At 41.6% G+C, this 13,479-nt stretch overlaps 1 protein-coding gene across 1 annotated transcript in view; it reads right to left on the bottom strand.

Annotated features, from left to right (window-relative positions):
- The window catches only part of ESR2 (estrogen receptor 2), a 1,043,222-nt gene that overhangs the window by 944,249 nt on the left and 85,494 nt on the right, over positions 1-13,479 (bottom strand). Inside the window, exon 2 of the mRNA XM_069207353.1 lies at positions 1,396-1,884. Within this exon, the coding sequence (XP_069063454.1) occupies positions 1,396-1,823 (428 nt within the window). The 5' untranslated portion in view covers positions 1,824-1,884. The remainder of the gene's footprint in view (positions 1-1,395; positions 1,885-13,479) is intronic.

The raw sequence follows: 13,479 nt of genomic DNA, 5'->3' as shown, positions 1-13,479 counted from the left end.
GGTGGCAGTTGTATTGCTGAAACACTATAGCTTTAGGGTTACTCACACAGAAGCTGGTGGCCTGGAATCCCTCAGGGCATCGCCCTACAATGTATGTGAGACAGACAGTCGTCAAGTTCTTCGCCATTCTTGGGATGAGTGGAACTGAGCTGCTCCACAGTTTGAGTGGCGGGGACAGGAAGACAAGAGCAGACTAAGAAGATTCAGAAGGAATTTTCTCACATTTGAGAAAGTAAGTTAACAGTGTCAGTGTTCTTGAAGGGTGGATGTAGCAAAGAAATAGATAATAATCAATCTTGGGTCAATGAGAGGCTGAGTTGTATCATCAAATGCTGCACTTTGTTCTTCATTATGCAGGTGTCATTTGCACCCATACAAACTGTAGATTTTGAAAGATACTGAAGAAGGGCCTCATTCTCAAGCTATACTTTGTAGTATGTTTTGTAGTACTACTACAAAACTATGAAATGTACATTTTGACTATACAAGTATGTGTGGAATTCTCTGCCCTGACTGAATAGTCTCCACACATGTAAGTATTAATGCTAATAGCAACTGATGGAGGGATGTAGGGAAGTGGATAGGAAAAGGGGCAGAATTACTACTAAAGAGGATCGGATTTGGGAGAAATAAACGCAACTTCATAGGGGTCAAGGAAGGGTTTAGGGAAGGATGTCACCCACTCATGCAAGACTAAGCCAGTTGAAGTACCCTGGGGGTACAGACATGTAACTTATATTTTTGTAGTAGGTTTACACTCATAGGGCCTGATTCACAAAGGCTACTTACACTTTGAGTAAGTTTAAACTTTCGATTAAGTGTACACCTTTTAGGAATTCATAAACTGCACTTTAGAATAACTTACACTTTCGTAGTAAACTTACACTTTTTTAGTAAGTCCAGCACTACACATGGGCATCCACTGGTACTGCAACACTCTCCCATAGAAAATAATGGAGGTAGTGACTTACTACAGAAGTGTAAGTTACTACAAATGTGCAGTCTGTGAATAGCACTTTGTAGTAAGCTTAAAAGTACCACTGTATCACTACAAAACATACTATAAAGTGCAGTTTGTGAATTCGGTTTGTAAATACCAAAAGTGGTAAACTTACTACAAGGAGTATCATTAACAACGTGTAACATACCTTTGTGAATCAGGGCCAAAATGTTTTTATTCCTACAAAATATGAATACATAACTTTTTACAGGAAAATTACTCTTCAACAAAGACACATTTGCCTTGCCACTTCACGTCTGTGATATACGAAAATACATTTGCAGTATATCCAATGCTGTTTTTTCTGTGTACTCATCTTGATGATGATGATGATACATAGAATAAAAAAGGCCCCATGAAGACATTACATCAACTTAGTATGGTTTATCACCTACCTGTTTACTGGTAGTAAATGCTCTTCTGATTTTGCATCAAACCATGGACTCCTTGGCTGCTCTGCATACAGATGAGTTGACTGACAATGCAAAGTTAAAGGGGATAAGCGTTCAGAGGCTGGCCATAGCAGAGCTGGACTAAGCTGCTGTCTGACAATTGCATTATCACAGTCTCTTCCATTGCTGCCCATGTTATAGTTGATCATAGTGGGATTACAAAATGCCATAGAGGTATAGTCATGTCTACTTTCCATGTACGAAGAAGGGATGTAAACTGGACTGTGTTCCACTGTCAAAGTTGGCTGTAGAACGCCATAAGGTACAGGAGAGCCAAGATCTGATGGAGAACTCTTCATTTCTGTTTTACTACGTCCAGTGTCATAGAAAGATTGAAGTAGAGAAAACTCCTTGTGCGGGTGCTCGGACATTTTGAGTTAATACAAAACCTGTGATGTATGCATTTCAAATCATCAAGATGAAACAGGAAAGCTGAAAAAGAAGCAGACAAAATTACTTCTTAATCTGTTTTTGTGGTACTATGCAAGGCCTATGCAGTACTAACAAGGTCTCACATATACAATATATTTTCTACCTCTAATATCTAGCCTCACATTACAGATCTACATGAAATTGAATATTCAAGAAGGTGTCCTGTTTCTGCCAAAGCAAAACACATGTAACCTTCAAACGCCTTGGCCTCCACCTCTGATATGATTTACATATATCCTTTAGAGATCAACCATAGTACCCTAAATTCAGAAAAGACTTAAATAAATATCCCTGTAAAAATACTTCTAGTGCACCAGTGACACACTAGGACAATTCTGACCATTCCTGGTCCCCAACTCATCAACAAATCTTCTTCAGATCTAGATATTTCTGACATTGCTTTCAGAAAGACTGTCTAAAATATCCGTTTTGCCTGAAGATCTTGCAACAAACTTGAGTTATAGTTGGAATCCTCCTACATGATTCTAAGCAGTTGCAAACACCATATTTAGAGCTATACACAACTTTCTCATAAATAAATAAGTAAACTTAACAATGTTAATCAATTCTGTAATGGCACATTTAATTTTTGTTAACTGATATGCAGCTTGTTAATACCACACAATGCACCTAGTTTAAATCAACAAATTACTAAGCAAATCAAGAAATATATATTTATGCATTTGGAATCATGTAATGATTACTGAATTAATTCAGAACATTCAAAATACATAATTTTATTTCTTTTACTTTTTTTCGCTCATTTAAAATGATGAAGAATTTGGGAAAATGAAGTGATTTCATTGCTTGATACGATTGAAAATTCGACAGCAATTACTCTCGTTTAGTTGCGTTTCATTTCAAATTTTCATTAGTCCTTTTAAATCCTGTGACCAAAGATCATAATGTAGGTGAGAAACCAGGCAATATGTGAAAACGAAGAACTCAAAGTGAAGAAGTCCACAGTAAGAAAATGTAGAAAAGTGAAAGTGACAATTATTTATTTAGGTTATGATGACAATAAAAAAGCACATTATTAAAATGGGCAGTAGGAGATTTTTATAAGATGTTCACAATGTAAGGAAAAAAGTTAGGTTTAAGATTAGTGCAGGGGTTGATAAGCGTGTGGTAACATTTATGTTAAAGGTTAGGTTTAGTGTGGGAGGGACTGATTCACAAATATATTTGCATGCCTGAACTGACCTTGGGTTGGCAAATACCTTGATTCACAAGTACATTCTCATGATTATTATTCATATTAAGTGAATTTTCACTCGTAAAAGGGTTTACTCAGACAAGACATTACATCATTCTGCTGTAATTTTACACATATGCAAATTTGCAATCAACGGCGGGTTGTGGAGATTTGAAGGAGAAGTGAGTCCTGTCCATTTGAGGGGGGGCACCACTGATGAAGGGGTTTGGAGTAAAAGGGATTTCTCCACGTGAAAAAAAATTATCGATGGAAAATTGAGACAATTTAGTAAATGCCCAAATAGATATATTTACCTATTTGGAAATGTATACTTGTTACATTTTCATGTGTCATCACTCATGCGTGTCAGTACTCCTAGAAGGCTACAAAATAAACAGCATTTCAAGACTGCTCCTGCATTTGAGATTACATTTCAAAAAGTCACAAATTTACTCCTAATGAAGGCACATACCTCAGGGAATAAATGATTTTTTTTTTTATCTGGCTCATGGAAAGCTGTATAGTGAAGCCTTAAAATCACTCTGAACCTTACAACTAGCTGCAATAATTAATTAATTGAATAAGCAGTCCAAATTTGTATTGAAAATTCAGGATTCCTTAACAGAATGTGAACACTTTGAAGTTTGAAGATATTTAACAGTGACAAGCATTTCTAAGTTAAGTGCTCAGATCAAGGTAACATCTGCAAAACTGTTTGTGCTTTTAATACGATTGCATTTGATTTATTTTTGCATTTGTCTATAGCACACTCTACCAAATGCTGTCAATTAAATTTACATTAAAGCACAAAAGTGGAATTGGGAAGTCTCAACTTGCATTAAACATCTCACATCAGAAAGTCAATTTAGCATACAATGAACATGATGGGTAATATGTTTATTTGGAGTCTTTGTAAGTTTCTTAGCATTCACATTAGAACCATGTAGACTGAACACTGGAGATGGACATCACGTGTTGCAATGGAAAGGCATTGTAAAATAACTAGGAATTAGATATTCCTCAGAAAATTAGGAGGAGGAAGGGGACTAAGATGGCATCACAACACAAGTCTTGCGCTGGTGCTCTCCCCAGGAGACTGTTGACCCCGGACTGGAGGAATGAACCTTACCCCCAGAGACCGCTCTGCTGTGGGTTGGAGCCTGGTTTAAGAAGCTCCCTACCTTGTTTTATCTCGCTGACCTGCTGAAATGCTTCGCTGTGCTGCACACAGAGCTGATGTATGCGGTCGTGGTCTCAGGGTAGAACGGGGCTGGACCTTTGGCCTCCAGAGTAGGGCATCCTCCATAACTTCCAGGACCTCTGGAGAAGCTGTCCTGTTCCCTCCACTCATTAAACTCACAGGGCAGGTCTATTTGGAGCAGCCTCGGAGATCATCGTCGCACTGTGGATTTGGTGCTACCTGGAACAGACTGTGGCTTTTCCTGGACCCACCACCCTGTGGAGGCAACACAAAGAGGTACAGGTTCCAGCTCTCACTCTCTCTTCTGTTTAAATGCCAATCGTTACCACCAATAAAGTTCATTAAGAGGCAGGGGCTGTCAAAAAAAGATAATGTTTCAGCTGCTGTAATCTGTCTTTATTACTGGTGCCATTAGGGGAGACAGTGGCAGTACGTTGCAAGATTCCTGCAACTGCTGTTACAATTACTTGTTTTCTGCTGGCGTTCTTCGAGCAAGGGTTGTCCCAGGGCAGTTGATGCTTCAGACAAGTATTGGGGAGTCCCCAAACAGCACACTCTCTGCTGGACCTTCTGCTCCCTTATTCAGATGAGATGCCTCCTAAGATGTCTGTTGAATGGGGGGGGAGCCTACAAAACAGTGGAACATGATCTAAAACTGGCTCAACACAGGCTGCAGTGAGAAAGGAAACCAGCATGGAAAGGGAGATACTGGCATAGGCCTTGGCAGTATGAGGAATTCTGCTATGAGTAGCATTCCCTCCTGGATTTACATGGGGCAATAACCAGGTGCATTCAGTGGCCAGTCAGTCCCTCGACCCACTCCTGCTATTTCCTCTATATACTGTATGCCTCAGAGGACCTTGGACAAGTTTACTAGCCCCATCCAACCTGGCATTTCTTCTAATTGAGACAGACGGGAAGGTCCCTCTCATGAATAGCCTGTTATCTGATTAGATGCTACTGACACAACGGCTCTGACAGCTTCTGTTTGGCTCCCTGGGTTCAGCACCCTCTCAGCTGGATTCTGGCAGTCTGACAGATGAGCAGCTTCAATTAAAGATGTTGGTATCCGGACGTACTCAGATGGAACCACCAAGAATTTCTTCTCTCTCTCTCTCTGAGTCTTGGAGTCTGCAGAACGCAGGCTCCAACTCCGTAAATCTTGTATGCTGGAGACCCTGTATCCAAGTCTCAGCCTCAAAATCACTGCTCAGGTGTTGGGGCAATTTCGAACAGCAAAGGGCATGAGGTGGCTGATCGCCCACCACGGCTTCAAACGTTGAGGACCTTATTACTAAGTCTTTGAGCAGGGCGCATTGGACCCCATGACGACATCAGAGGCAGAATTGTGTTGGCACAGATCTTACTCAAACAAATTAATTTCCACAAGTCTCAGACTGTAGTAACACTCTCGCACTAGTTTCAATACCAATAGTGGTGGAATCTGGGGGCTCACTTCTTACATTGCCTGTTTTCTCTGCCATCCCTTCTACTGGCGGGACTACATCTGATCTCCCTACTCTAGCCACTATCTACAATAATTTATTGCAACATAAAGAAGAGTATTATAAGGATTCACTGTCTCCTAAAACTGCTCATCTAAAGACACAAGTGGTCCTAAGGAAATTTCAAGGAATATGGACGCTCTTAATATGCGGCTTGGGAAAGTCCAGAAAGCGCAGGAAAGTCTCCAAGCAGTTATCAGAGCAGCGAAGACTCAAATCTCACAACAGGAATCCCAGATGGCTATGCTTTCATCAAGGGTTGAAGACCTTGAGAACAGGTAACGTCTAAATATTCATAGGGTCTTGGGGGTTCCAGAAGGGAGCCGAGGGCGATGATCTCAGAGGTTATGAGGGACTAGGATATGGACAGCATGATTCAGAGAGCTCATTGTTATCCACTCTGCCCCCCTTGAGAGGGATCACATCCTTGTTATCCATGTAACATCCTGACAGATGTGGGTAACTTCCTGCTTCGACAGAAGATATATAGGGCTGCTCGCCCTACATAACCTGTAAAGGCACACAGAGTGGATTTCTTTGTTCAATGGGATTTTTCCAACAAAACTGTAGTTCTGCATTGGCGGCTGAGAGAACATATTCGGGCTCTTCCAAAGCTTGGAGCTTTGGCCTCGCTATTGGAGCCTGCCATTCTGTACATTTGATTTGAGGGGCAAATGGATTCAAGTTTGATGCTCTTAAGGTGAAAGAGCTCCTGACTAAGTGGTAAGGTGGAATCAAGGGAACTAATAGACTTGCTTGATTATGCTATGTTACCCCCTTCTTTTTTTTCCTTGAAGAAAGTTATCGAATAGCTGAGTTAGCCTATTGGTTATGCCACACCCTTGTCTCTCTGAGCTCTACTCAGTTAATATATGTTCTGTCCCTTCTTTTTCTTTCTACTGTTCCTTTTTCTTTTTTTCCCTTATTTCCTGGTTAGAGCTCTGTGTTTGCTCTGTGTTTGGCGTGGTGGCTGCAAGTCTGACTTTCCAGAATGTTTTAGGCTCCATCAAGGTCCCACATCATGACTAATACTGGGATGGATTGAGCTTTTGGGCAGTCTCTGATCTATCTTTTGTCTATTAGATCTGTTGTCTATCTTTTGTACACTACTATGCTCGGAATGGGGCACTTCAGGGAGAAGCTCTGCACTCATGCCTATTACTGTGCCTCAGGTTCCTCTTTGGTTGGGGGAGTGGTCAGCCCCTTTTCTGGTCATTGTTTTGGTGGGGAGGGGTTTGAGAAAGGTTTGGGGTTGGGGGTGATCAGGCTGGGATGGAGTTGGTGTCACTCTTTTTTTTTTTTTTTGATTTTTGTGGGTGTGAGCTTGGGGGGATTCAGTCCAAAAAAGTAAAGATTAGGCCTTATGTAATTATTTGTGGTCGACTAAATTGTAGCCAAATATGATTTTGTGTCAGTATTACCTGATAGGGTGTGCTGTCTGTCTGACTGGGTAGGTCAAAGGCTAGACCAGACGATCCACATCCTTTCTTGAAAGATTATTGGTCTTAAATCTTCCCACAAGCGTAAATTAATGAAAGTGGAGCTACACTATCTTCATCTGTACTTTAGACTCCATCAAGATCCAACATCATGAATGATATTGGGATAGATCGGGCTTTTGGCTGGTCTCTGCTCTGTCGTTTGTCTATGTTACTCTCTCTCTTTTGTACACTACTATTCTCAGTTCAGGGCACTTCAGGGAAAAGCTCTGCACTCATGACTATTACAGTGCCTCAGTTTCCTCTTTGGTTGGGGGATGGTCAGCCTATTTTCTGGCTATAGTTTTGGTGGGGAGGGTTTTTGGGAAGGTTGGCGGGTAGGGGCTGGTAGTCAGGCTGGGGGCGAGGGGGTGGGTGTCACTATTTTTTCTACTTGGAATTTTGTGAGGGTGAGCTTGGGGGCGTTCAGTCCAAAATAGTAAAAATTTGATTATGTGTTGTTGGCTAAATTGTGGCCAAATATGATTTTGTGTTGTATTACCTAATAGTCTGACTGGGTATGGCAAAGGCTAGTCAGGAAGGGGGGCTTGACCAGCGAATCCACATTCTTTCTTTAAATATTAATGATCTGAAGGCTTCCCACAGGCATAAATTAGTTTAAGAGGAGCTACACTATCTTCCTCGGTCTTTTTTATTCCTCCCAGAAAGGGATTGCTCTATTGGCTTGGATCTAGAGCTCAGTACTAATTAACCATTCCATTGATGCAGGAGGACAATGGCTTGTTTCAATGATCAAGAGGAACCTATTGCACTTTACGTTATGTGTACTCTATGGGGCTAATATTGATGACCCTGTCATTTTTAATGGCTTGCTGTCTGAGCTACATTCATGGCTGGAACCCCTCATAATATCTGGTGATTTTAACTTCACCCTTAATCTGCTCATGGATTCCTCCCATCATGATAGGGGAGTAAACTCCCCTTGGGGAAATAACTATAGCTCACATAAACTGACCGGGGCTGTCTTGTTACAAGCAATGGAACATTTTGCTCTGGTGGATGTTTGGCCTCATTCCCAGCCCAGAGAACATGGGTTTACATACTTTTCTGTCTCTCATGAATCTTTTTTGCGGATTGACATGTTCCTTGTTAGCCACTCTTTTGTGTCTCATCTTAGTTTTTCCCTGAATCATAGGGTTATTTCGGATCACAATTCATTGTCTCTTTTCATCAGGGTCGCAGGTGTGCTATCTAATTTGCAACCATGTCCTTGGACGTTTTATTGGAAACTCCTCTTAGAGGAAGCGTTCACTCATTCCTTGGCTAAGGAAGGAAGGTTTTTCCCTACAGTCTAATCTGTGTTTAACTTCGATTCTCATGATTTGGGATGGTTTTAAGTCCTTTTATAGGGACCATACTATTAATTACTCTTCTTTCTGACTGAAGCAGACAGCTCAGGTCTTGGCTAATATTTGTCTTACTCTCTCCCACTTAGATTCTCTTATGGGTAGCTCTGCAATTGCTCAGGATTTGGGACTTTTTGCATCCTTGAAGTTTGTGATAGCCCTTTTGGGAACTTATGCTTAATAATATCATGAAGAAAGCTTGGGCCAAGCAGTTAACTTTCTGTGGAAATAGTGAAGAAATGGGTCAAGTACTTTCCTTTTGGATCAATGACAGAGCTAATGCATCTGTTATAGCTGGGAACGAGAACTCCCAAGGCATTATTGTTACTGATCTAGTCCTCATTCGAGAGGTGTTTTGCAGCTTTGGTCAAAAGCTCTGTGATGAGGAAGTAATTCCCTCTAAGGAGCAAGTGCCTAATTTCTCTGAGTATATCATTGAAAACTATCTACTGTTCAGCAGTTTTGGCGAGAAGGTCCAATATTGGCTTCTAAAGTTGAAGTTGCAATTCACCAGCTGTCCTGAGGTAAGGCCTGCGGCCCGATCAACTTCCTCTAGAATTTTATGCCACATTATTGCATCTCTTAGTTCCGGTCCTCTGTGAATTATTTAACTCTTTGGAGCTACTCTCGCAGGTTCACAGGTCAACGGCCTGAGAATAACATTTTCATCTTACCTAGGAAAGGGAACAATCCCTTTCTCTGTTGTTCATTTGGGCCTATATCATTGACTCTAAGGTTTATACTCGGATTCTGGCTAACAGGTTTGCAGCTATCATCTCAGATCTTGTTGATGATAATCAACACGGTTTTGTTCCTGGGTGGGATACCACTGCTCACGATAATACTGTCATCTCTTCTTTCGAGGCAGGCTGTGATGCAACCTAATTAAAATAATTATCCTCTATCACTACTTATATTTGTTCTGGTGTATACTCCTGCATCTCGCTAACAGTTTTTTTACACAGATAGAGGCTGTTTTGCAAAAATTCATCTGGGGTATAAAAAGCCTAGGGCCAGTATGCAAATGTTGCACAGTCCACAACTGGAGGGTGGACTCTTGATACCTGATTTATGAGTATATTTTCTAGCGCCATTCATGTCCCAACTAGCTAAGGTGCTGAATTGTGAACCATGGAGGCTAGGACAGCTGTTTCTGGAATATATCCCTTGGGGGTCGGCAGTCATTCCACATACTGGCATTATTGACAGTTTATTTCAAGAGTACTCGATTTAAGACAGAAGGGGCCATATGTACGAACACATTTTCCCATTGACACAGAATGGGAAAAACCCTTTGCTACATCTGGCACTAGGGACCATATTTATACTTTTTTAGCTCCGAATTTGCATCATTTTTTTATGTAAAAGCTTTGCAAACTTACAAAATATAAGTCAAAAAGCGGTGCATACGCGGCACTAAAAAAGTATAAACATGGGCCTAGGGGGGCATATTTATAGACCCCTATCACCACCTTGCGCCACATTAACGTCATTTATTTTGACGTTAATGTGGCCCAACAAGGCCAAAATCCCTGCGCCGTATTTACAGAGTGGCTCAATACATGCATTGCGCCACTCTGTAACCCTTTGCGCTACATTATGCCTTTGCCAGGCATAATGTATGCAAAGGGGGCGTTTTCCTGTTAGGATAGCTGGTAAAATGGTGAAAGGAAATCTATGAGATTTCCTTGCACCATTTATTACAGCACTTTTAAAGCCTGTTTAAAAGCAGGTGTTAAAAGGGTGCTTCCATTCTTTAGAATGTCCTCCTATGTACTCTGCAGGAGTAGTGCCAATATTTTGGCGCTACTCCTGCAGAGTACATCAATAGCATCATAAAAAATGACACTATTGCCCCTACCCTGCGCCTTGGTGCGTTGTATTTTAAATATGACGCACACATGGTGGCGGTAGGGTGTTGCTAAGGGGCACAGGGAAAGTGGCGCTGCACTAGGTGCAGCGCCACTTTCCATAAAACTGTCCCTGAGGATTTTCAACTCTATTTGGCCCTTTCTGAAAACACTGATTCCGCGGATCAAATTACCTAATTTGTGTTTTTATTTGGGTTGTAATCATATTTTTCCTTGACTAGTCCATTAACATTTTATTGACTTTTGTCAGGCTTCTTATTTATTTACACTGGGCTCTTTTTATGAAGGCAATTGTTTTCTTTCCTTCAAGTTATTGTTGCAGTGATGCCCTCTTCCTCAATTTGATATTTTTTTGCTACCTGCAAATCTGCCACTTCATCAGGGGTTTGAGGTGTCAGATGTGGATTGCTCTGCTAATGTTTTTCTTGAATATTGCGGTGTGGTCCACCTAAGAAGGACAACAGTCGGGCTTAATCAATGATTTTAGCCATAGAGGTCCAACAACAGCATGATATTTTTCAGAGAATGGATGATAGGTGGAGCCGACATCTTGGGGTCCTACTTAACCCGATGGAATAAGACACACAAATATCTTTTCACATACAGTATTGAATGTCTCCCGGATTAAAACGCATCAGTTCAAATTTATTAACAATTCTCTAATATACTCCTTATCGTCTGTCTATTATGAATCTGAGGAAGGACTCTGAGGGGCATATTTATACTCTGTTTGTGTGGAATTAGCGTCATTTTTTTTACAATAATTCAACGCAAACATAACTCCATATTTATACTTTGGCGCTAGGCACGTCTAGCGCCAAAGTTATGGAGTTAACATCATTTTCTGGACGTGGAAACCTACTGTGCATCAATGATTTGCAAGGAAGGCTTTCCAGTGCAGAAAACGATGGTATGGCCCTTGCGCCATGTCTGACCCCCATGCTATAATCATGCACAGGGGATGAGGGGGCCTTAAATAATGGCGCTAAGCTTGCTTAGTGCCATTATTTAACGCCTGGTTATGGGCAGGCGTTAGGGGACCTGTGGGCCTATTTCCATGGTTAGAAACCATAGAAAGAGCCCACAGGTGCCCTTCCCTGGCCCCAGGGACACTCCCAGCCACACCCACACACACCAAGAAGACACCTAAGGATGGGGGGACTCCATCCCAGGTAAGTAGAGGTAAGTAGAGATGAGTGCATATATATATTTTTAAGTGCCATGGGGGGGCCTAACTTGGGCCCCCTACATGGCACTGTGCCCAATGGCCATGCTCGGGGACATAAGTACCCTGGGAATCGCTATTGTGGTGGTGGGCATGAGTCTTTTCTTAACTAAGACAGGAGTCATGTCCATGGGATTTTAACGTCAGAAAATGATGCTAGTTTGGTTAGAGGCATTATTTATGCATCTGCCCATACTAGCATTATCCTTTGACGCTAAACTCCCTGTTCCCCCTACGTCTCCCCCACCAGGCAAGCATCCGTTTTTTATGATGCTAGTTGGGCCTTACCGCTGGCTACCTTCATCCCATAAATATGACGCCTAGCCGGCGTCTTGGGATGGGGCTAGCATTAGTGCAATTTAGTGTCAAAAAGTATAAATATCCCCCTAAATGCTTTTGATGTTCTGGGGACCAGGCAGACTCAGTTCATATTTTTACTTCCTGTCCTATTTTGTATTATCGGCAAACAGTCTTCAGAAAGCTGAATTTGCTTTGTCTGGTTAATTTGATGTGGGTTTCTAAATTAATAGTATTGGGTCACTCATCCTTTATACCCAACCACCTGAGTGGTATCCACTTCTTTTCTATCACTTTAGCTTGACTGATTTTGGCCTGCCATTAGTTATTGACCTAGGCTCCCAATCCTCTGATTTAGCCTCTTCGAGTGCCTGATTATTGATAACGATGAGCGGTGTGCTTGGCACGGGAAGATCTGAGAGCCATTTAGGGGAAGTCTTGCGCGAATACAGTCTGATCATGACCACCCATCACCATAGTCAGTAGCTTCCTCACTTTTGGTTCTTCCAGTCCAATGTTGTATTTTTTGTGATGTATCCAGCAATACCCTTATGACTGTCATATTCCTCTATCTTGACCCTGCTGACTGATGCCATTGTCTTGTGTTATTATTGTGTCTTATTCATGACCTTAATAAAAAAAAGAAAATTAGGAGGAAGCAGAAAGAGGGTGTCTGGTAGAGGGGTAGTGGGAAGGAGGATAGGTAGTACAGTAGGTTAGATGATGACTGCTGACATGTTGGATGAAGGAAAAGAACATATGCAATCTTTGTTGGTCTGTTGTGCAATATTTTGTTTAAAGATTTCCCCTTTTTAATTTCATTTTGCAGTGCTTGTAATGCTCATCACTACTTCAAGGCACACCAGCCATGGAAGAGAAAGAAGCAGAGAACTATTTTGAATAAGGTGGATTCTGTCTTAGAAATATATCCATAATTGTAGAAAGTGGGTCCTAGGAACCAGTAGTAAAGGAAATTTTAGCAGGTCAAGGCCTGTTTTTAGAGCTACACCCTGCTGCACAATTTGTATATACTGGGAGAATTGACAGTAGACTTAGAAGACTGGCCTCAGGCATTTGGCCACCCAGTAAGGTGGGAAATTCCTAGTTAAGTAGGTGTGTCTTGAGTATAGTAGAGCTCTGTGGACACTGCAGAGTGATCTGAACTGTGCCTTTTCACATACGGGACAACAGTGCAGGAATTTGTCACACTCATAGTTCACTGCGGGGATGTGTGGACTTTGAAGCTGCTCTGTCTCGCCCATTTTTTATGCTGGGATGCTAAGAAGCCACTCCCTCGAACACAGGGTACAAAGAGAAAAATATATCATTGGGCAGCACCCTCTGATGGACGTAATTCTGATTTGTCACTTGTGTTTGAGTGTTGATTAGTGTAAACATACAACATGTACTACATGGTGTCCTGAAATGCAGCTATCTGTGCTTTTGAACACAAATG

This window comes from Pleurodeles waltl, chromosome 9 (genome assembly GCF_031143425.1).
Source record: "Pleurodeles waltl isolate 20211129_DDA chromosome 9, aPleWal1.hap1.20221129, whole genome shotgun sequence".
Lineage (NCBI taxonomy): Eukaryota > Metazoa > Chordata > Amphibia > Caudata > Salamandridae > Pleurodeles > Pleurodeles waltl.
Note: the sequence above shows the minus strand (reverse complement) of the source record. Positions and strands in the feature narration are given on the sequence as shown.